The sequence below is a fragment of the Plasmodium relictum genome, assembly GCF_900005765.1.
Source record: "Plasmodium relictum strain SGS1 genome assembly, chromosome: 2".
Classification (NCBI taxonomy): domain Eukaryota; phylum Apicomplexa; class Aconoidasida; order Haemosporida; family Plasmodiidae; genus Plasmodium; species Plasmodium relictum.
Genome location: NC_041680.1, coordinates 651,470 through 673,544, shown reverse-complemented (window position 1 = coordinate 673,544; position 22,075 = coordinate 651,470). Strand labels below are relative to the sequence as shown.

At 18.0% G+C, this 22,075-nt stretch overlaps 5 protein-coding genes across 5 annotated transcripts; 2 read left to right on the top strand and 3 right to left on the bottom strand.

Moving 5' to 3' along the window:
* Positions 1-1,615: 1,615 nt before the first annotated feature.
* PRELSG_0218800 (conserved Plasmodium protein, unknown function) lies at positions 1,616-2,388 on the bottom strand (the record flags this gene model as incomplete). Its single annotated transcript, XM_028679983.1, has 3 exons — positions 1,616-1,771; positions 1,968-2,108; positions 2,209-2,388. 3 exons carry the CDS (start codon positions 2,386-2,388, stop codon positions 1,616-1,618), a joined length of 477 nt encoding a protein of 158 aa, XP_028535648.1.
* Positions 2,389-4,523: 2,135 nt separating this feature from the next.
* On the bottom strand, positions 4,524-8,960 carry AP2-L (transcription factor with AP2 domain(s), putative; the record flags this gene model as incomplete). The annotated part of the gene is made up of 1 exon (XM_028679982.1): positions 4,524-8,960. One exon carries the CDS (start codon positions 8,958-8,960, stop codon positions 4,524-4,526), a length of 4,437 nt encoding a protein of 1,478 aa, XP_028535647.1.
* A 5,552-nt stretch (positions 8,961-14,512) lies between these two features.
* PRELSG_0218600 (AP-4 complex subunit beta, putative) lies at positions 14,513-17,596 on the top strand (the record flags this gene model as incomplete). The annotated part of the gene is made up of 4 exons (XM_028679980.1): positions 14,513-14,578; positions 14,749-14,956; positions 15,076-15,884; positions 16,103-17,596. 4 exons carry the CDS (start codon positions 14,513-14,515, stop codon positions 17,594-17,596), a joined length of 2,577 nt encoding a protein of 858 aa, XP_028535646.1.
* Positions 17,597-18,102: 506 nt separating this feature from the next.
* On the bottom strand, positions 18,103-20,682 carry PRELSG_0218500 (tRNA pseudouridine synthase D, putative; the record flags this gene model as incomplete). Its single annotated transcript, XM_028679979.1, has 1 exon — positions 18,103-20,682. One exon carries the CDS (start codon positions 20,680-20,682, stop codon positions 18,103-18,105), a length of 2,580 nt encoding a protein of 859 aa, XP_028535645.1.
* Positions 20,683-21,071: 389 nt separating this feature from the next.
* PRELSG_0218400 (conserved Plasmodium protein, unknown function) lies at positions 21,072-21,562 on the top strand (the record flags this gene model as incomplete). The annotated part of the gene is made up of 2 exons (XM_028679978.1): positions 21,072-21,171; positions 21,339-21,562. The coding sequence occupies 2 exons, from the start codon at positions 21,072-21,074 to the stop codon at positions 21,560-21,562; spliced, it is 324 nt and encodes a 107-aa protein (XP_028535644.1).
* Positions 21,563-22,075: the final 513 nt, after the last annotated feature.

Below are 22,075 nucleotides of genomic sequence, written 5' to 3'. Positions count from 1 at the left end.
TTTTTTTTATGTGTATATTTTTTCTTCACAAAATTTAATTTTTAATACCTTTTATTTTATTTATATGAATATCTTTTCTAAATTACTAATAAAAATTTGTTGTAGGATAAATGAAAAAGATTAAATATTTTGTGAAAAAGTACAGCTAATATATTTCAAGTTGAATTCTTAAAAATAATAAAGTTTTAATTTCATTTAAACTTATTTCATTATATATATGTATATATAATATATCATTTTGTCTTGTTTTTTTTGGTGCATAATATATATCGCACAAACAAAATACAATAAAAATAAAATTAATAAAATAAGGATAATGAAAAAGTAAATAATTTATTATTTGTAAAACTTTTATTTTTTATATTTGAAAAATGCATTTATTTAAAAATATATAATAAGAAAAATCTTTATTTAATATATATTATATATTTCACTTTTTTTTTCTTCAAATTGTTCGTTATTTTTACTAAATACTTTTTTATTTTTATTTTTTTTATTTTATTTTATTTTATTTTTATTTTTATTTTTATTTTTATTTTTATTTTTATTTTTATTTTTTTTATTTTATTTTATTTTTATTTTTATTTTTTTTATTTTATTTTATTTTATTTTTTTTTTTTTTTTTCTTCCTGTTCTTAATTATTTATCTTATTTTTTCCCTTTTTTTTTTCCATTTCTTTCAAAAATTTAAACTTGTATTTATGTATTCTGCAAATGAATTATATTTTAATTATTTATTAATCATCTATATTTTTCTTATTTGTTTGATAAGTTGTTAGTTTTTATTTTTATTTTTTTAACTTCTTACATTATAGTTTTTAATATAAAATTTTTCTTTTTTTTGTAATAGTTTTAATATTTTATTATTTAATATATAAAAATTTAGTTAAAGTCATTTTTATCCTAACTTCATATGAAGTACACATTATATTTTATAAGAAATGTTTAGAAATACCTAAATGTATCTTGTTATTTTATTTTTTTCTTCATTATTTAATAGAAAAAATTAATAAATTAACAACATCTATTTCTACTATTAAACACACATTAGTAAATTAGAAAATATTTTTAGTATTTTACAGCCATATATATAGCAAATGAAATTTATTTTAACTGTATTATATAAATACTTAGGATTTAAGTATTCAAAATTTATTGATATTTTATTTTTATAAACTATTAGAAACTAATCATTATGAAACAAAAACAGAATATCACATAAAATGCTAATTTGTAATATTCATCTAAAAGATAAACTTTAATTTTTTTTTTTTTTTTTGTATTAAAGTACCTAATATATTCAATAAATCTATACTTTAAAAAAGGAAACAAAAAAAAAAAAATAATATATTGAAATTAATAGTAAAACTGTTTGATTTTACAAGTTTTAATTTTTTAATATGAAATATTTTTATTATTTGTGTTTAATATATTTGTGTATATATATTTATTTTTTATCTATAATTATATTCATACTAAAAAAATGGAGTTAAAAAAAAAAAAAATAAAAAAATTCATAAGGCATATTAAAAGCTTTTCATAAATATGAAATTTATAAATATATATATAAGAAAAAACAAGTATATATGTATATATAAATTTAGAAAAAAAGTTTTCAGAAACTAATACTAGCACCTTCTGTATTTCCTCTACACACAAACATATCTTTCTTTATAGTCTTAACCATTAATGAACTTGATCCTTTTGGTAAAATACTTACAGCATCAACTTCATGAGCAAAAAAAGATGTACCTACTTTAACTGATGAGACCTATTAAAGATGATTTATTTAAAAAAAATATCAAAAGATAAAAAAAAAAAAAATATAAAATATTAACTCAATTTAACAGTTGTATATTTTATTCTTAAATTTTCTAAATATGTAAACTAAAACAATATAATATCCATGATTGTAATTGAATTATTAATATATATATAATTAAATTGTTTTAATTCCTTAAACATACATTGTTTCCTTTTAAAAAATATATGTCCACTTTTATGGGAGATGATTCATCTAAGTGTGGTAATAAACTTACCTCTCCCTTTATATCCCTTGCTTCTTTAATAAATTGACATAATCCGGAATAAAACAATTTTTTATCAGACTAAAAGGAAAAAAAAGATAATATGAAAGAAAAAAAAAAAAAATAATAGAGTAAAATAAGCATATTTTTTCTATCTTTCTTTTTTTTTATTTAATTTTACTTGTAAATTTCTAATTAATTCTGATTTCCCATTATGATTAGTAAATTTAAATTCTGGAACAGGTTTTGTAGGTTTTATAAACATTAAAGCATTCTCCACTTTCTCTCTTTTCCACACAATAAATAACGAACCATTTGATGCACTATCAAAAATCAAATAAGCACCTTTGTCTTCTGCCATTTATATAAGATTACAATAAAAATATATTAATAATTTTATTTAATTTTTTTTTAAAAATAACGTAAAATAAGAAAAAAAAGTTTTTTTTTTCAAGTTGTAAATAATTTTATATACAACAGATATTAACTATTAAATTTTATTTTCAAATATGGATTAAATTATTTATATATATAAAATAATTAAATAAATTTTATTATTTAAATGATAATGCAAGTAATTAAGGATAACTAAACAAATTTATAAAATAAAATGCATGTTATATTATGGAAAATAGAATTTTCCTACATCAGTTTTCTTTTAATAAAATGAAAATAATTAATAAATAGAGCACATTTAAAATTAAAAAAAAATAAAATAAAAATCATCTCGTGAATCACTAATATAGTTTGGAGATAAATAGAAATTTATTAAATATAAAAATTTATGAAAATTTTTATAAAATCGTATTCAGAATTAAGTATATAAAGTACATTTCAAAATTTTGATGGTATGTTACAAAAAGAATTTGCATGCTTTTAATTTATATCAGTACTAAGTTTTCAATTTTTTAATAACTAGAAATGTGTATGAATTATACTTTTCAGGAGTAATTTCCTTTTAAAATTATAAATCATTTATCTCATATATTTTATAAAAAATATAGGATTTCTTATATATATATATATATATATATTAATTTAGTAACTAATATGTTCAATTATTTACTTTTATGAATAAGTATATATAAGATGATTTATTAATCATTTATTATTTTTTTTTTTATCAAAATTTTTGCATATTTTAATTTACAAAATTTTTTACCATTTTCCTCTTTAACAGGAGCTGATTCTAAAAAAAATAATAGATGAATAAAAGAATTTACATTATAAAAATATAAAATTAATTCTTTTTAATTTTTTTTATTAATTCTAAAAATAAAAGATAAAAAGAAAATGATAACAATATAATTTCTTTTTTTCTTAAATGAATAATTTATACCTTTAACTTGATTTATTGTGTTCTTACAGCATATTTCCATTTTTATGCATTACTAATGTAAAAGGAAAAAGAAAAACAGTATTAAATAATAAAAAGAATCTTTACTAGTACTGTTTTTTATTCTTCATACTTGTTTTTATTTTATTATTTTGATTTTTAAATAGAAGTTATAGAAAAAAAAAATGTTGGCAGTAAACAAAAAAATGTATCAGTAGTTTCTTTAAAAGTGTATATATAAATAATATTCAAATAAGATGAAAAATATGGAAAAAAAAATTTCTATATATAGTTTTATAAAAAAACTTAAAATGTTATAATATTTTAATATTTATTTATTTATTTTATTTTATTTTTTTTTTTTTTTTGGTAACAGAATATTTATACAAAAGAAAAAAAAAGGAAAAAAGTGTGCAATTATAGTTCAACCTAGCTAAAAAAAAATATTCAAAATTTGTTTTGACTTGTTCTTTTTTTTTTAATAAAAAATCTTTATATATATATGTACAAGAAAAAAGTTATATGAAAAAAAGTTATTTTATTTAATCTTTATATTTTCCTTTCTTTATTAAAATTATATATAATTTAGAATGCAATATCAACAGAATAATTTTCCATTAATTACATATGGTTTATAAAGTTTACAAAAACATTTTAAAATTTTTTTACTAATTTTACATAATCAAACCATTAATTTTTCTTTTTTAGCATCACGTATTATTACGAAAAAATTATTTTTAAGTATTTATATATATATATATATGTAAATAATTCTAATTAGTTTAATATTGAAAAGTTTAATATAAACAACTAAAATAATCTCACGTATGCATGATTAAAAAAAATAAAAAATATTTAAAAAAGTTTATTGGGATAATTAATAAAGCAATATATTTTTTTTTTTAATATAAAATTAAAAGCAATTTTCAGTAACCTTAAAAAAAAAAAAAAAGAATTTTATTAAAAACTTTAATTTTTCGTTCAAGCAAAATTTCTTAAAAAATCTTTTTTTTTATTCATAAATTATTTCAAAAAGATTAAAAAGTTAATATATACAAATTTTTTTTTTTTTTTAGGAATTTCTTAAAATATAGAATAATACTTTTTTTTTTTTTTTCTTTTTTGCCTTACTTTAAATTCAAAGGTGCAAAAAAATAAATTTAATCAATTTTTTGGTTAGCAGCACCAGAAAAAAACGATGACCACTCAAGAGCTTCAATAATAAATAACTGCTTCCTTAAAGAAATATTATGAGGAAGAGTATGATAAATAATAAATTTATGAAATAAAGATATATAAGGTCGTAGTTGAGAAATATTTTTAACAGATGTTATAAATTTAAAATGCTTATCAAGTAAAGTATTATAATTTTCAAATTTCTGCTTATCAATTAATTTCAATTTTATTTCAGGTAAGGACTTATGCTTTATATTATTTAAAATCATTTCAATGGCTTCCTGTGTTATTTTTAGATATTGTTCATTTGATATTTTTACGTCGGAAGAGTTCTCATTATTCTGTTCAGAAGGGGACTCATCTTTGACTTGTATTTTTTCACAAGCGCTTTTTACTTTATTTCCTACTTCATTGCTTTCTAATGTACTTTTATCTATATTTATTAAATCAGATAAGTCATTTTTCTCTTTCTCACTTATTCCCAATTTATCCTTAAGTAGCCATTCATAATTATCATTAGCATTTACTTTTTCAAAAGCTTTTCTGCAATAAATGGCCTTATCCCTTGCTCCATAAAATCCGAATTCATCAATAGAAAATTTTTTATGAACAACAAACGTACTTACCCAACTCTGAGACAATTCATCATAACCAACTCCTTCACATCTTGGTAACTTAGCTGCTTTTTTTAAATGAGATGTTCCATTAACTTTTATTTGGTTCCACCTATTTCTTGGCTGTATTTCAGGTAAATTGAAAAGTTTTTCTGCTTGCTTTCTACAGTTAACAGCTCGTTCTCTAGCATTTTCAAAACCATACTGACTTATGGGAAAGTAATGTTTGTGATATTTTCCATCAATCTTCCAATGGGCTATCCATCTCTGTCTATTTTTATCAAAACAAACACCACCTACTCTTGTTATTTGAGAAACTTTATTCAATACTTCCTTTTTTTCATCATCCAAACTTTTACTACTTTTTTCAGTCTTTACCTTATTTCTTTTTTTAGTTATTTTTTTTTGTACACCGGGTTCTATATTCTTATGTTGGTCAGTATTGTTTTTTTTTATTTTGAAAAAATCATGATCAAAAGCCTCATTAACTTCCTCTTTAACATTTTCATTTGCCTTATTGGATTCTACAATATTTTCATTATAATTATTTAATAAAGTATTGTCTATTAATCTGTTTGGTACACTTAAAGAATTGTTTGATATATTTTCATCATTATTACTGTAAGTATCCTGATTAAATGAATTCATATTACTTTTATTATTTTCCACGTAATTATTAAGATAACTATTAATACTATTAAAAACATTATCGCAGTTGTTATTTTCATTATCAATATTATTTCCATTAGCCATATTATCAAAAAATGCTCCGTTTGGTGTACTAGATTTATGATTCGTAAGATTCGTATTTACTGTAAATCCTTCCTCATTGTGACTATATAACTGACTATTTTCTTCATAACATTCATTATGACTATTATTTACACTTATATTGCAACTATTTTCGAAATAATTTGTGCTGATCTCACTTTTGTTAGTGTTATTATTATATTTGTTCCCATTTTTAAATTCTCCATTAATATTTTTTTTATTCTCATTTTCATTGTTGCTATCTCTTTCATCATACCTGTAATTATCATTACTATTAATTTCATTATTACTGTTATATTCTTCATTTTCATCTTCATTTTCATTAGATTCTTCATTCTCATTATCTTCATCATTTTCCTTGTCATTGTTATTATCATCATTGCTGTTATTATTATTGTTACTATTATTATTATTGTTATTATTATTATTATTATTATTACTACTACCATTACTGTTGTCGTTGTTTCTGTTGTTGTTACTATCATTGTTGCTACTATTGTTGTTATTACTATTGTTGTTATTACTACTATTGCTGTTATTACTATTGTTGTTATTATTATTAGTATTGTTGTTGTTACTATTGTTAGTATTGTCGTTATTACTATTTTGGATGTTTTCACCATTATTATAATTACCTCCATTATTACTCTTATTAATATGTCTATTTTCATTTTCACCTTGATTGTTCTCATTATCTAATACAGTATGGTGGTGGTATTCTTTTAAATATTTATAATTTATACTTTTATTACATGTAAAATCATTATTATTCTCATTTATATATGAGCTATCATTATTTTCAATATTTTCTTCAGAGTAATTATTGCTTATAAACTCCGTAAAAAATTTTGTTCGGTAATTATTACAGCTTCTAAAATTACTACCATTATAAAATGATTCCATATATTCTGAATATTCCTTTTCTTCTGAATTTATATTTCTCAATTTAATTTCTTTTAACCCTTTTATAAAAATATATTCCAAATTTTCCGCTAGTTTTTTTTCTTCTAAATCATTACTTTTTGGAATGAATAAACAAAAATGAATATAAAAATTTTGAATACTTCTAAATATACCCTTATTCTTTTTTAATTTAAGCAAATTATATATTTTGTAAAAATAAAAATATTTTTTTTTCATAGTGTTACCTCGGAAATATATTTCACAATTATTCCTCTGTTTTGAATTAGGAAAATTATTTGAAGAATTTTTTTTTAAAATTTTATATTTATTTTTTTTAATTATATTTTTGGAAATTTTTAATATTAAAGACTTATAAAAGCAAAAAATAAATTTTTTAAATAATTCTTTCTGTTTGCTCTTTTTTATTAAGTTGTAATTGTGGCGCATAAAAGAAAATAATTTCTCCATATTTTTGTTATATTTTAAAATAAATGAATTAAATTTATATAAAAAATATAATAAAAATTTCAAAAGAAATTTCCCTTTTTTTGTATATGCAAGATCATTAAAGAGATTATTTTTATTGCATATTTCATCTTTAATTTTTAAAAAATGTTTAGGTTTTAAAAAAGTATTTGTTTTTGAACATGCTATTAATATATTCTTATCCTTTCCATTAAAATCCTTATTACCTAAATAATTATTTTTCTTGTTTAATAACTTAAAAATTAAGAATTCTTTTAATTCATTACTTTCCATAATAGGATGCTTTCTTATTTTTCTAAAGTTCAATTTATGCATTTTTTGATTTTTAGAATACAATACATTTTCTTTTGTTATTAATTGTTCCTCTAAATTATGCTTCCATTTAAAAATATTAAAAACATTATCATTATTTTCTTCTAAAGTAATATTTTTTGGATATTTATCTAAATGCATAACTTTTCTTCTATTAATTATTAATTCTATATGTTCTGGTTTAATTTGTTTATTCTCTATTATGTATTTTTTCTTTAATAATATTTTGTCTTTATTATTTTTATACAAAAATCTTAATTTTTTAATTATTCCTAATTGTTTATTAAGCCCAAAATATTTATATTCTAAAAAAATATGGTTATTTTTTTCATATGAAAAGTTTATATGAATATCATAATTTTTTTTTGAAATATATTTTTTTAAAGTATGAATTTTTTTATGCTTTGTAAAAAACCTAGAATTATATTTTTTTTTTTTCAAAGATTTTGGAAAAAAATAGAATATATTCTCGTTATTAGAATTTGTATTCATGTTACTTGAAGAATTGTTATTCATTTCATTATTTGCATTATCCATCATCTTTAAACTTAGAAAATGTATAGGATAAGTTTTTCTTTCTTCAATTAACTTTCTTATAAAATCTTCATATTTTCCAAAACTTAGAGCCATTTTTTTAGCTTTTTCTAATCCATATTTTTGAACTGGAAATATACTCAAAATAATTTTTTGACTAATATTATCAAACATTGAAAAAAGATATATATTAAAAATATCTATATAGTAACAACCTGAATGAAATTCATCGTTTTTATTTCCTAATGAATATGAAAAATTATTATAATCTCTTCTAAGTAAATTACAATTTTTATGATGTTCTTTATTACTATTTTCATTTTTTTTATTTAAATTTATATTACTAATCAAATTATAAAAATTTTTGATATTTTTTACTTCTATATACCTTTTAAAAATACTATAATTTTCTTTTTTAAATTTCATATAATCCTTATGAATTTTTTTTGATAGACCAGTGCCACTTGATAAATGTTCATTTTTTTCAGATGTACTGTAGTCAAAATCTGCTTCTACTAAAAATATAAATGATGATATGTGATATCCTAAATATAATTTTCCATCTATTACTAATGAATATACCCAATCATTAACCACATTTTTGAAGTCTATATTTGAATATAATTTTAAAAAATAGAATAAATCTGAATGTATAGAAATTTCTTTATATTCCTTATTTTTAAAGTCTAATAAGCTCACATTTTCAAAATTGTAACACAATTCCTCTTTTTTTCCCCGTCTACATAAATCTAAAGTAGAATTTTTGAATATGTTAAAACTATATTGTTTTACTAAAATCATGTTTTTTTTATGTATTTTTTTCTTATTTGTTTGTCGCTTTATTATTTTGATATTATTTGTATGTTTACTATAATATATTAATTAGAATATATTTATTTTTCTTAAAAAAAAAAAAAAATAATTTAAAATTTTTTAGAAATAACTTATGCATATATTAGAATAAAGTGAATTATATTAATTTTTTTTAATAAATTTCAAATTAATAAATCATAAATGTATTATAAAAATCAGTTTTTTTATTATAGTACAATTTTATTTTGCTATCTTTTTATTAATAAATAATTGCTTTTCTTTTAGTTTTAAATAAATGCATATAAAAACATGCAACTTAATTTTTTTTTTTTTTGCCCACTATTGATTTAAAATATTCACGAAAGATTAAAAATAAACTTAAAATATTAAAAAATAAAGTTTGTATTATTCACTCTAAAGTAAAAATTCATAAAATACTAATAACAAAAATGTTAATATATATATATATATATACAAGTATATATATTTTATGTAATGAGTGACAATAAAATTTAAAATACAAAAAAAAATTAATAAAAAAACAAATCTATTTAATAAATAAAAAAAACAAAAATTTGTATATTTATTTATAACAAAGATACTGTAATTATTTTTATATAAATATATGTAGGTTTATTTTATTGTGAATATCGTATAGTACTTAAAGACAATTAAAAATCATAAATTAATCAATATATGAATTAAAAATATTAGCATAAATCCTTGATATGTGTAAAAAAAATTAAATTATTGTAATTTTAAAATAAACTATAATAGAATTGCGTAAATGAAAAAAATTTATAAGTCATAACCTACGAAAAGTATATAAGGTATGTAGGAATGTAATATAAATACACAAATATTTACATTTATATACTTTATTTTTTAAAATATGTTTTAAAATTAAAGACTTGAAATGCAAAAATTTAATAATTTTTTTTAAAAAGAGTTAAACAGAAAATTAAAATAAAATATTAATAAATAAAAAGACATTTTTCTTACATTATCAACTAATTTAAATGAATACAAAATGATAAAAATAATAAAAATTTTTTAAAATTCAAAATACTCTAAATTTATTCATTTTATTTTTATTATATGTATATTTTACAAAAATTTGAAAGAATTTCTGATATAAAAATAAAAACTATTGAAATAAATGTATATATAAATATATATATATATATATATATATATATATATATATATATATATATATATATATATATATGATATATATATTTATTTATATATATTTATGTATATATATATATATATATGTATATTTTTTTTTAAAAGAGATTTATGCCATGAATTTTTATTTTTGATGTGTTTATCAATATGAATAAATAAAGTATGTTCGAGATAAATTTTTTAAAAATAAAAATTGGAATTAAAATTAAAAAGAATAACAAAATTTATAATTAACAGAACAATTCAGTGCATAGCGTATTATATTTAAATTTAAAAAAAAAAAAAAATTTGCATAAGCATGTATTTATACTTGAACAAATATAAGGAACAAAAATATGTAATAATATTAAAAGCAAATAATAATATCCAATGAATATGTAATTTCAACATCAACGTAAACGAAAGAAAATTTTTTTTTTTTTTTTTTCAAACAAAAAAAAAAAAAAAAATTTATTATTACATACAAAAAAAATATATTTTTTAAAATTATTTTTTTATTTATTTTTTCTCTACATGTGGTATCCACATTTTTTTTTCTTTTCTTATGCATAAACTTTTTTTGGATTCTATTTCTTCTCGAAAAATAAAAATAGCAAGATTTTTTTTACCACTGCATGTTTTTCAATAAAACACAATCTCATATATAAACATAATCTCAATAATTATATATATATATATATACTTATATATTAATATATATGTTTATATATATATATATATATATATATATATATATATATATATATACATACATATATGTATATAACAAAATATCAAGTAAACTCACTTTTTTGCTTTTTTCTATACTTAAAAATTTACGGAAAATTGTAAAAGCTCTTTTATTTTTAAGTTGGTTATTTTATTATTTTTTTTTTTTTTCATTAGCATGAACTTTTTAATTTTTTGTAATATTTTATATTTAAAAAAAAAAAAGTAAAATAAAAAAATTAATGCATTTATAAACATGTATTATGTAAATACACAATTGTTCCTTTTTTTCAATTAAAAAAAATTATTTTTTTCATTAATAAATATGGAAAAAAAAAATTGTTAAAAAAAAAAAATATAATATTATAAGCATTATTATGACCCTTTCTCTGTTCTTGGCTTGATATTAACTTTCGATAAAAGAACAAAAAAAAAAATTTTTTAGGATTTTTGTTGTAACATTTTACAAGATCAATTAAAAAAAAAGTGCAAAAAAAAGGAACTAACAAGAAAATTCATTAACATGCAAAACTCTTTAAAAAAAAAAATTATTGTATTTAGTAATAATTATATATAAGTTAAAAAAGTTTCATTATACAGTTATCTTATTTATTTTTTCTTTCTTATGATTTTCTTTAATTATTTCTTTATAAATGGAAATTTTTCTGCAAACCATTTGAGGTAAAAAAAAAAAAACCTTAAACCATATATTGAGAAAAGAAAAAATTTTAAATGGAGTTTTTAAAATTTTATTATTATATTTTTATTATTTCAAAATCCGATATGTAAATATGTTAATATAAAATGTACAAAAATGAAAAAAAAATTCATAATGAATATAAGCTACAACAGATTTAAAAAGCCATTATGCGCAATATTTTTTTTTTTTTTTACAACCTTTTTATAAAATTTTAAGCTTGGGATTAAAAAAATTAATATAATAATATAAAAAAAAATTTAATTCTTATGTGACTTTTTCGTAAGGATCTTATATTTTAACTTATTATATTTAATTTTATTTTACAATATTTTTGACTTACGTTACTTCAATGCATGGAATTTTATTATATTTCATTTAATATATATTTTTTGTTTAATATTATTGTTTGCATACATGCTAAAAATATACCAAGAATCTCATACTTTTCAAATATTAAAAATATATGTGGCCTAATAGTTACTTTATTATATAAAATCTAACAGTTTTTCTATTAATTAAAACTGTGTTTAAATAACTCACATCTATATTTTAAACTTTAAGGTTTAGATTTTTAATAATAATATCTACTTATTATTTCTCATAAATTCTTCTAACAGACTAAGAATAAAATTCTAATATTTTTATACCTACCAATTTTTTATTCTAAAACTGTTGTTCTCTTCAAAAATATAAAATTTGTTTTATTTTATTTTATTAAAAATAAGCACATTGTAAGATAATTGAAAAATCCATAATTTTTCAATTTTATTCATAAAAATGGAAAAGTAATAAATAAAAAGTTAATTTTTCAAAAAAAGAATAATAATTGGTTAGTAATATTAAATTATTCTATTTAAACGAGGTATATTTACTTAAAAAAATATGGTATATATTGAGATTTCACTACATTATTTTATACATAAATCATAATCACCTTAGAAAAAAGTAATAGACATTTCATATTTTTTTTTTTTTTAAATAAAATTATGTAATAAATATAAAATAAATATATGGTTCATAAAATATAATTTAATTAAAGATATATTTTATTATAAGCTCATTAATATTTTTCATTTTTTTATTTTTTCTCTAAAAAAATTTTAAGATTTATTCTGATTAAAAAAAAAACTTTAGTGCACTAAAATTTTTTTTAAAATAATAATAAACTTTATTTAAGTATTATGTGAACTTTAACCTAAAAAAGAAGTAATAAAAATTATTTATTAAAATTAATTACTTGAAATGTTGACACATATTTATTAATTTTGCAAAACTTTTATATATTATTATTTTATTTTATTTACTTTTTTTTTCTTTTGTATTATTATTAAAAAAAATTATTAGAAATAGAATTTGTGTAAAAAATGTTATATTTACTATCATTAGAAAAATAATTTATTAAAAATAGTATGAACATTTAATTCATTCTAAATTCTTTCCTTTTTTTATTATTTTACTTTTATTTTATTATTTTATTTTTATTTTCATTTTTATTTATTTTATTCTATTTTATTTTATTTTTTTTTTTTTCTTGCATGTGTGGCAAAGTAGTTCTGAACAATAAGAACTAATATTATCTATAAATTGTGTATTATTTTATTTTTTTTTCTTATTTTTTTTTCCCTCCTTTATATTAATTAGCATCATTAAATTAATGAATAAATGGATATATTCATTTTATTTAATCTATTTATTATTAGTGAAAATATTTCTAAGTAGTGTAAAAATATTGAAAATTTTGTGTATTTAATCTAATCAATGATAACATACTGAAGAAATTACTATATTTTTATTCATTTAATTATTTATTTATTCAAATCTTTATTATTTTGAATATGTATTAATTAATATTTGCTTTATTTTTTTCTTCTTTTTTTGTATTCTGTTAATAAAGATTTATTTTTTAATATAGAAAATACAATATCTTACTGGAAAATTAACTTTATTCTAATTAGTCTCTTTTATATACAAATATTTTAACATTGTATAATTTTTTTTTCATTTTTAATTGTTATCCATAAGAATCACCTTTATAAGAAATTATAAACAAAAAGATTATTAAAAACTGAAGTGTATATTTTTTTTTTTATTTCTTTCTATGAAATGCTTTTTTTTATATATGTAATTGTGATTTACCATCAATTATCCAAAAAAAAATTATTCAAAATTAAATAAATTAAAATAATTTTCCTATTGATTTAAATTAATGTTAACCATTTTTTAAAACATAAATAATGTTGTGTCTAAAATTTTTATAACTTAAAAAAATTGTTTTATAAAATACTATTTTTTTTTTCTCATAAGGCATAAAAAATAATATGAATTCAGTAAAAAAATATTTAACAAACAAATAAAAGCGTTTATTTTTAATAAATATATACCTTAAATATTCATTTGCTTATAAAGCTTAAAATTTTTAAATAAATTTAAAAAATAAAATTATACAAAGAAAAAATTAAAAAAAAGTTTACCATTTTTTTTTATTCATTCTTAATAATAAAACAATGCTTATACATGAAATTTAATTTTTGAAGAAAATTTCAACTCACATAATTGAAATAAAATTATTTTTAAAACTCATTATTTACAATAAAAAATTTTATTAATATCTTAAAAAAAATTAGGATAAGAAAATAATTTTTTTTTTTTTTTTTTTTTGGAATTGTAAAAATGTATTTATCATATCACTGTTAATACATTTAATTTTTCTTTTGTTATTATGAAAATATTCAGATCATATATTATATTAAATATATAACTGGCTTTAATTTATTGTAAGTATTTTTTAAATTAGCTTAATTATATTTTTTAATATAATAATACTTGATTTTTTTAAACTCAAAAAAAAAAAAAAAAAGGAAAAAAATATTCTTTGGTGTTATATATTTACTATTTTTATATAGTATTTATCTTTCTCTAATAAATAAGTTTCATTGATATGTCTCCTGGTCAAGTAAAAAAGAAAAATATACCAATTCCACAATATTTTGTAGAATGCAAAAAAGTAAAAATATATATTTCTTATACGATGTATTTTAAAATATATATACAAATAGAAGCTAATTATTATTTAGAATACATATATACATATACATGAATATATATATATATATGTATCTATATGAATATACATTGATAAAGAATTTAAATTTTTGTAATTCATTCTATTTGTAGAGTGAAATTAACAAATTAAAAGAAGTTTTAAAAAAATTACCTCAAGAAAGAAACGATGATAAAAAAAGAGAAGTCTTAAAGAAGGTAATAGCATATATGACATTAGGTATTGATGTTTCTAAATTATTTCCAGATATTATAATGATGTCAAGTACAAATGATATAATCCAAAAAAAAATGATTTATTTATATTTAAATAATTATGCAGGTAAATTATCTCATCCTATATTCATTAATGAAATATACTTTCATTTTTTTTTTTTATTATATTTTATTTTATTTTATTTATTTTTTTTTTTTTTTTTTTGTAATTAATACTTATCACAGAAACTAATTCTGAATTATCTTTACTTACTATCAACACCTTACAAAAAGATAGTAAAGATGAAGACCCAATAATAAGAGGATTAGCTTTGCGTAGTTTTTGTAACTTAAGAATAAATAATTTATTTGAATACATTGAAGGGCCTTTGTTCAATGGTTTGAAAGACAAAAATCCATATGTTAGAAGAATTGCTATTATCAGCTGTATAAAATTAATAAAAATGAATCCTCAAATTTCTATAAGAAATGATATCATAAAAATATTAAAAAATATGTTATTAGATAATGATCCCCAGTGTATAATTAATGCAGTGCATGCTTTAAATGAAATATTAATTGATGAAGGTGGCTTAAAAGTAAATAAAGAAATAATTTTTAATATGTTAAATAAGATATCAAGTTTTAATGAATGGGGTAAATGTGTTGTTTTAAACATCGTAAGCACTTATTTACCAGATAATGAAGATGAAATGTATGATATTATGAATATATTAGAAAATCATATAAGAGATTTTTCTTCTGCCGTCTTTTTGGCATGCCTAAAATGTTTTCTTAATTTTTCTATGAACGACCAAGATTTACAAATTCAAATATTTGAAAGGATGAAAGATCCTTTACTAACCTTAATTTCTACCTCTTCATGTGAAATTTCTTATGTTGTTTTGTTACATACTAATTTATTATTACATGAAGCAAATAAACTAAATTATAAAATTTTTGATTATGATTTTAAGCACTTTTTTTTTCGATTTAATGATCTGACATATATAAAAGATATTAAGTTAGACATTCTTGTATCTGTAGCATCAAAGGTAAATTAACTATGATTTTCTACTTTTTTATATTTTTATATTAATTTGTCAATTTTTATTTGATTATGGCATACTCATTACTTATATTTTTCTGTGATATATATATGTTATATTTATTTTTATTTTATTTTCCACAATATGTTTTTTTTATAAATGATTCATTATTTTATCTTTATTTCATTTATATATATATATATATAATTTTTTTTTTTTTTAAGAATAATGTAGTATTAATAATTAACGAATTGAGTGAATATATTTCAGATAGCAATATTGAAATTGCTCAGAAATCTATATATTCCATTGGTTGTATAGCTTTAAAAATACCAAAAGCTATTTCAAAAATTGTTGAATTAGCGTTATCATCCTTCTTGCCAATAAATTATTCATACATAAGTAGTGCTACATTAACAATGCTAGCTAATATTTTAAGAAAATACGAAGAGTATACAAAAATAATTATTGATGAAATTGTAAAATATGACACTAAATCAATTGATAATGTAGGAATAACTTCATACATTTGGATAGTTGGAGAATATTGTGATTATATAGAAAATGCTCCATATATATTAGAGGAGTATGTCAACTTAACTGATTGTTCCTACATATTTATGCTGGAACTATTAACAGCTTGTATAAAAGTTTTATATAAAAGACCTGCTGAAATGAAAATTATTGTAGCATCCTTGTTCGATAATATATTAAAAAATTATAAATATCCTGAATTAACAGATAAAATGTATTTTTACTATAAACTGTTAAGTTATAATTATGAAGAAGCATTTAATATAATTGCTTGTAAAAAGAAAATAGTAAAAAATTTTTGCGAATCAAGTGAAAATACATTATTAGATAAGTTATACAATGAATTTAATACTTTGTCAGTTTTATACAAACATCCTACAAATAAATTTGTGGAATATTCAAAAATATGCTTTGGAGGAGTATACGATCCTGAGGGAAATAATGATAAAGATAATTTAAATTTAAATTATAATTTAGATGATAAAAATTTAGATAAAAGTTGCAAATCAGAAAAAAACTATAATCTTAATGATAATATAGACAATGATTATAATAAAAAAGAAAATAATAATTTACTTAATATAAGTGAAGATGTATTATTAATTGATGATAAAAATTATTACGAAATTAATAAAAAAAGTATCAATCACGAAAATACTGAAGAAGAAAATCCTAGCATGTACCCCAATAGAAATGATGATTATATTATTTTAGATAAGAATCTCGAAACATCAAACAATAATTTTCAGAATGATATTACAGAACAAAAAGATGTATATGAACATGAAATATCCAATATTTATAATCTTAAAAAGATAAAAGAAATATTAATAGATGCTGATAATATAAATCCAGAGGAATATCAAGAACAATGGAATATCTTACCAGAAAAGAATAATGAAAAAATATATTTAAGAAAAAATCACCACAATTTGAAATTAGAAACTATTGATGATTTAATATCAAAATATAATATAATGACATTAGCATCAGGAGAAATAAATCAGTGTTTAAAATTTTACATGTATTCTCAATTTTATACAAGGCATTATATATTTATTGAGCTAATTTTTAATAAAACAGAAAACTCTATTAATTGGATACTAAAGTCTCGTTGCGAAAATACTGATCTTATTGAGCAATTTACTGATTATTTTAGAGATATTTTTATAGATTATATGTAATTTTTTTTTTTTTTTTCTATTTTATAGAATTAAAAATTTTAAATATAAAAAATATTTACTGTTTATTTCTATTATAGCAACTATTTATATCGTATTTTTTTTTTAAAAAAAATTAATTTTAATTTGTTTTACGCTATTTTTGTATAATTTTTTTTTTTTTTCTTTTTAAATTAATGTATTTGCACATAAAAATTTCATATACATCTTATTTTTCCCCTAAATTAAATACATAAAATGTGATTTGTATGGATATTTAAGAAAAAAAAAAACTCATACTCTGTATTTTTTTTTTTATATGAAAATATAATTTTTTAGTGATAAATGAAAATATTATAGCTATCTAAAACCGTATATTTTTAATTTAAATGTTATTTACTAAAGAAAATTTACGTTCCTTTAAATTTTATAAAATAAATATATATATTTTTTTTTTTTTACAAATTTAATAATTTTTTATAACATTAATAAAAATTAAAATTTTATTTTTTTAAAACATACCGTGTTTTTTATTCTTTTAATCTTTCTATTAGTTTATCATATTTTTTGCAATTTTTAATCAAATTATGAACTAATAGTTCATTTTGCTTCCTGTATAATTCTCTTACAAGCATAGTAGCATATGAAGAAGAATTTAAGTTAAAATTTAATATAAGAGCATTCAGTTTGTATTTATGTTCTTTTTCTTTACTATTATGATTATTTTTGTCTTTTTGAAAATTTGCATTATTCATTTCTTCATCTTTATTTATTAAAGAAATTTTTTTTTTATTTTTTATTTGAATATTATTTTCTGTATTCTTAATGTTTCTCATATGCTTTAAATGCTTTATACCGTTTTCGAACACTATTTCTTCAGAATAATCAGTGTTTTTGTCATTATTATAATTGCTCGTATTTTTGTCACTACTGTCATTACAGTAACTGTTTGCATTAGAACTTTTACCTTCTTTTTTTAAAACATTATTCATTAAACTAGATGAGTAGAAATCAGATATAAATTTAGCTTTAGGTTCATTGTATTTAGAAAAACAATAATAAAAATTCTTCGGTATTACAACTATATTTCTAAAAACACACGTCATTCCATATTCATATTCAAAAGAATTTATATATTTATCAAATTTTTTTATTAGATGTAAAATTTTTCTAACTGGAAAAATATCGTTTAAAATTTCTCCACCTTTTAATTTAATAGATTCTTTTATATTTTTTTGCTTTAAATCATTAATAAAACTATCAATTAAATTACAACCTACTCCAAACAAATTATCTTCATATAAAATATAAATTAAATATAATAATATTTCTAAAAAAACTATGCGAATTTTTTGTCCACGGTATTTTCTGTAAAGCTTTTTAAAAACATTTAAATATGATAACCTATGTGGCATACTTCCTAAGACAGGTAAAACGACATTATATATATTTAAATCTTTTAATTGATTATCATATATAGTTATATAATTATGCTGTTTTTTTTGTTCATCTCCTTCTGATTGAATTTCTTTTGTAAATACAAAATCACCCTCTTCTAATTTTAATCCAAAGTTTTCTAATCTGTAAGAAGTTAAAAAATTAAATATTTTTGCACTATAAGAGTGCATATGAAATCTTCTTGTTTCCATGCTTATTCCCTTAACACATGTTTTTTCATTTTTATAAAAATACTTCTGACTTTCATAGTTTTCATCATTTATTTTATTCATTATATTTTCATCTTTTTGGCTATTTAAATTACTTATTAAGAGCTCACTTTTCTCATTGTTTATATTATTTTTATTTTCCTGATTGTTTCTTTCATACATATATAAATTTCTAAGGAGGATAAAAGCCTCATATTCAGAATTATTCATATATGAATAGAAATATTTGTATGTAAATGACTGCTTGTTTGATCCACTATCTTGTATTATGCGGTTTTCTTTAAGTAATTTATTCATTTTACTTGTAAAATATCTAAAAGCTAGTGTAGCATTTTTCTTTTTGAGTATATTACAAGCATTTTTCAAATAAATGGTTACACTGTCTTTAATAATATTTCCCAAAAAAAATTTTTTTTCAAATATATTTGGGTCTAAAACAAAATTTATATATTCTTTATAATTTCTAGATATTAGAGCTTTTCCTTTGTTAAATGTATTTTTATATACACCAAATCGTTGCATACCAAAATAATTTATGAATCCAAATTTTTTGATATAACTTAGTCTATTCTTTAAATAATCTTCATTATTTTGAACATTTCTTAAAACAACTAAAAAATTGTTTCCTCGATGTTCACCTAACTCTATATTTTTATGTACTTTTTCAATATCACATATTAGTAATTTTTTTTTTTTACTGCTCAAATAAAAATTTTTTATACGATCAATTTCTCTTATGTAACTAAAATTCGTTGAAATTATTTGAGTAGAAACGCTTCTTTTATCTTTAAAACCTGAATAATGAAAACTTTTAATTGGAATTTCAGAAGCTTCGCTAATTTCTCTAATTGCTTCTTGAGTATCTTTATTAACTTTATAAAGAATAAATTTCACATTGTCTAATTTTAATTTATCATTTTCATCATTATTTTCTATAACAGAGCTTTCTGTATAAGTTTCCTTCTTTTCAGATAAATTACCCAAAAATTCATTTTTATTTTTTACATATAAGGCATTTTTTTCAATGATTTCTTTTGAGCACTTTAATGTATTGTAATATATTTTTTCATTATTGTAAAACTCATTTTTATTGTTTAATTTATATATTTTAGTGTCACTATTTTTTAAGTCATTTAATATTTTTCTTTTAAAGAATTTTAAATTTAATATATTATTGTTTTTGTCAATTTCATATACATGAAAATCTTCACATTTATACTTGAATATGCAATCAAGGCTATTTTTATTTTTTAAATCCCATTTTTCACTTTTATTTATTTCAATAAAATCTGTCATAAAGTGAGTAATTCCTACATCTTCTTCAAGTAAGTAAGTCGATGAAAAATAATGCAAATTACTTATAAATTTATATTTTTCTAATGAAAAAATAATATTTGCATAATTTAACAAAAATAAATTATTAAGATTTTTCTTAAAAAGCATTATGTGTATCTAACTTAATGTTGTATCTGTTTCATAACAGTTTTTTAATAAAAAAAAAAAAAAAAAATATATATATATATATAAATTAAAAAGATTAAAAAAAAAAAATATTAAGATTTAAAAAAAATAAATTCAGCATAAAAATTAAGTTGTGTATGAAATAAAAAAAATTATGTAAAATACAGATAAAATGTTTTTTGATAAAAATTTGTTATATTTTAAGAAACAAAAACGTTTTTAACACTATAAATCTCAATTTTTTAAAAGCATTAATCATTCTTATAAAAATTGTATATATATCATTAAAAATTTTTCTTAGTTTTTATGAAAAACAGTATATATATTTTTATTATTTCATCTTATCAATAAAGTTGCTTCATTTTTTACTCATGAATATAAAAAAAAAACTAATAAAAGAAGTAGAAAATTTCAGAAGAACCATACTACTTAAAGGCAGTCCAGCTTTTAAGATCGGGGTTTGGGTTTCTGGTAAATAGATAGTTTGTGAAGTTTTTATATTTTTATTATACGCTTTTAACTTTTTATAAATGCGTTATAAATTAATTTTATTGTGATACCTATAATTTTATAAACCAAATTATGTATTGATTTTTGTTTATTTAGATATTTTCTATTTCTTTCTTTTTTTTTTAAAGGATTAACTATTGGACTAACTTGGATTTTATTTAGCGAATACAATCAGCCGAAAACTAATAATTTATTTTTTAAAAAAAAAGAAGCAGATATCTTTACTAATGAAGAAATAGAAAAATGGAATAAACCATATTTCTCTAACAATAAACAGGAATTATTAGTGAAAGATTCTAAGCTAACAGTCGATGAAAAAAGAAAAATAATTCTAAAAGAAATATATAAATAAAATAAAGCGATAAAATATATTTCCATTAATTAACCTTTATATAATAACTTATCTTTATAAGATAATACTAAAATATTTATGTAATAGATAAGCAAAATATATGTTTATTATAGAGGAAAATATATAATTCATGAGTATATTAAAAAAAAATGTTTAAACAAAAAAAAGTAAAAATTTGTTCATGCTAAACATAATGAGAAATAATCAAAAAAATCTTCATTATATAAATTTTAATAATGAAAAGAAATAAGAATACATAGATACTAAAAACAATAAATTATGTTAAAAGTAGTAAAATAAAATAAATTGTATTATATATAAAAATAATTCCTCATAAGTTTGATATATCTTTTTCTAAAAAAATAAAATCAATAAAAAAATATATATGAATTAAATTATTAAGGAATGTCTATGAGATTCATATAGACTATATAATTAAAAAAAAATTGAAGATAAAAAATTTTATCAAAGAAAAAAAAAATAAATGCTATTAAATTGTTGAAAAAATAAAGA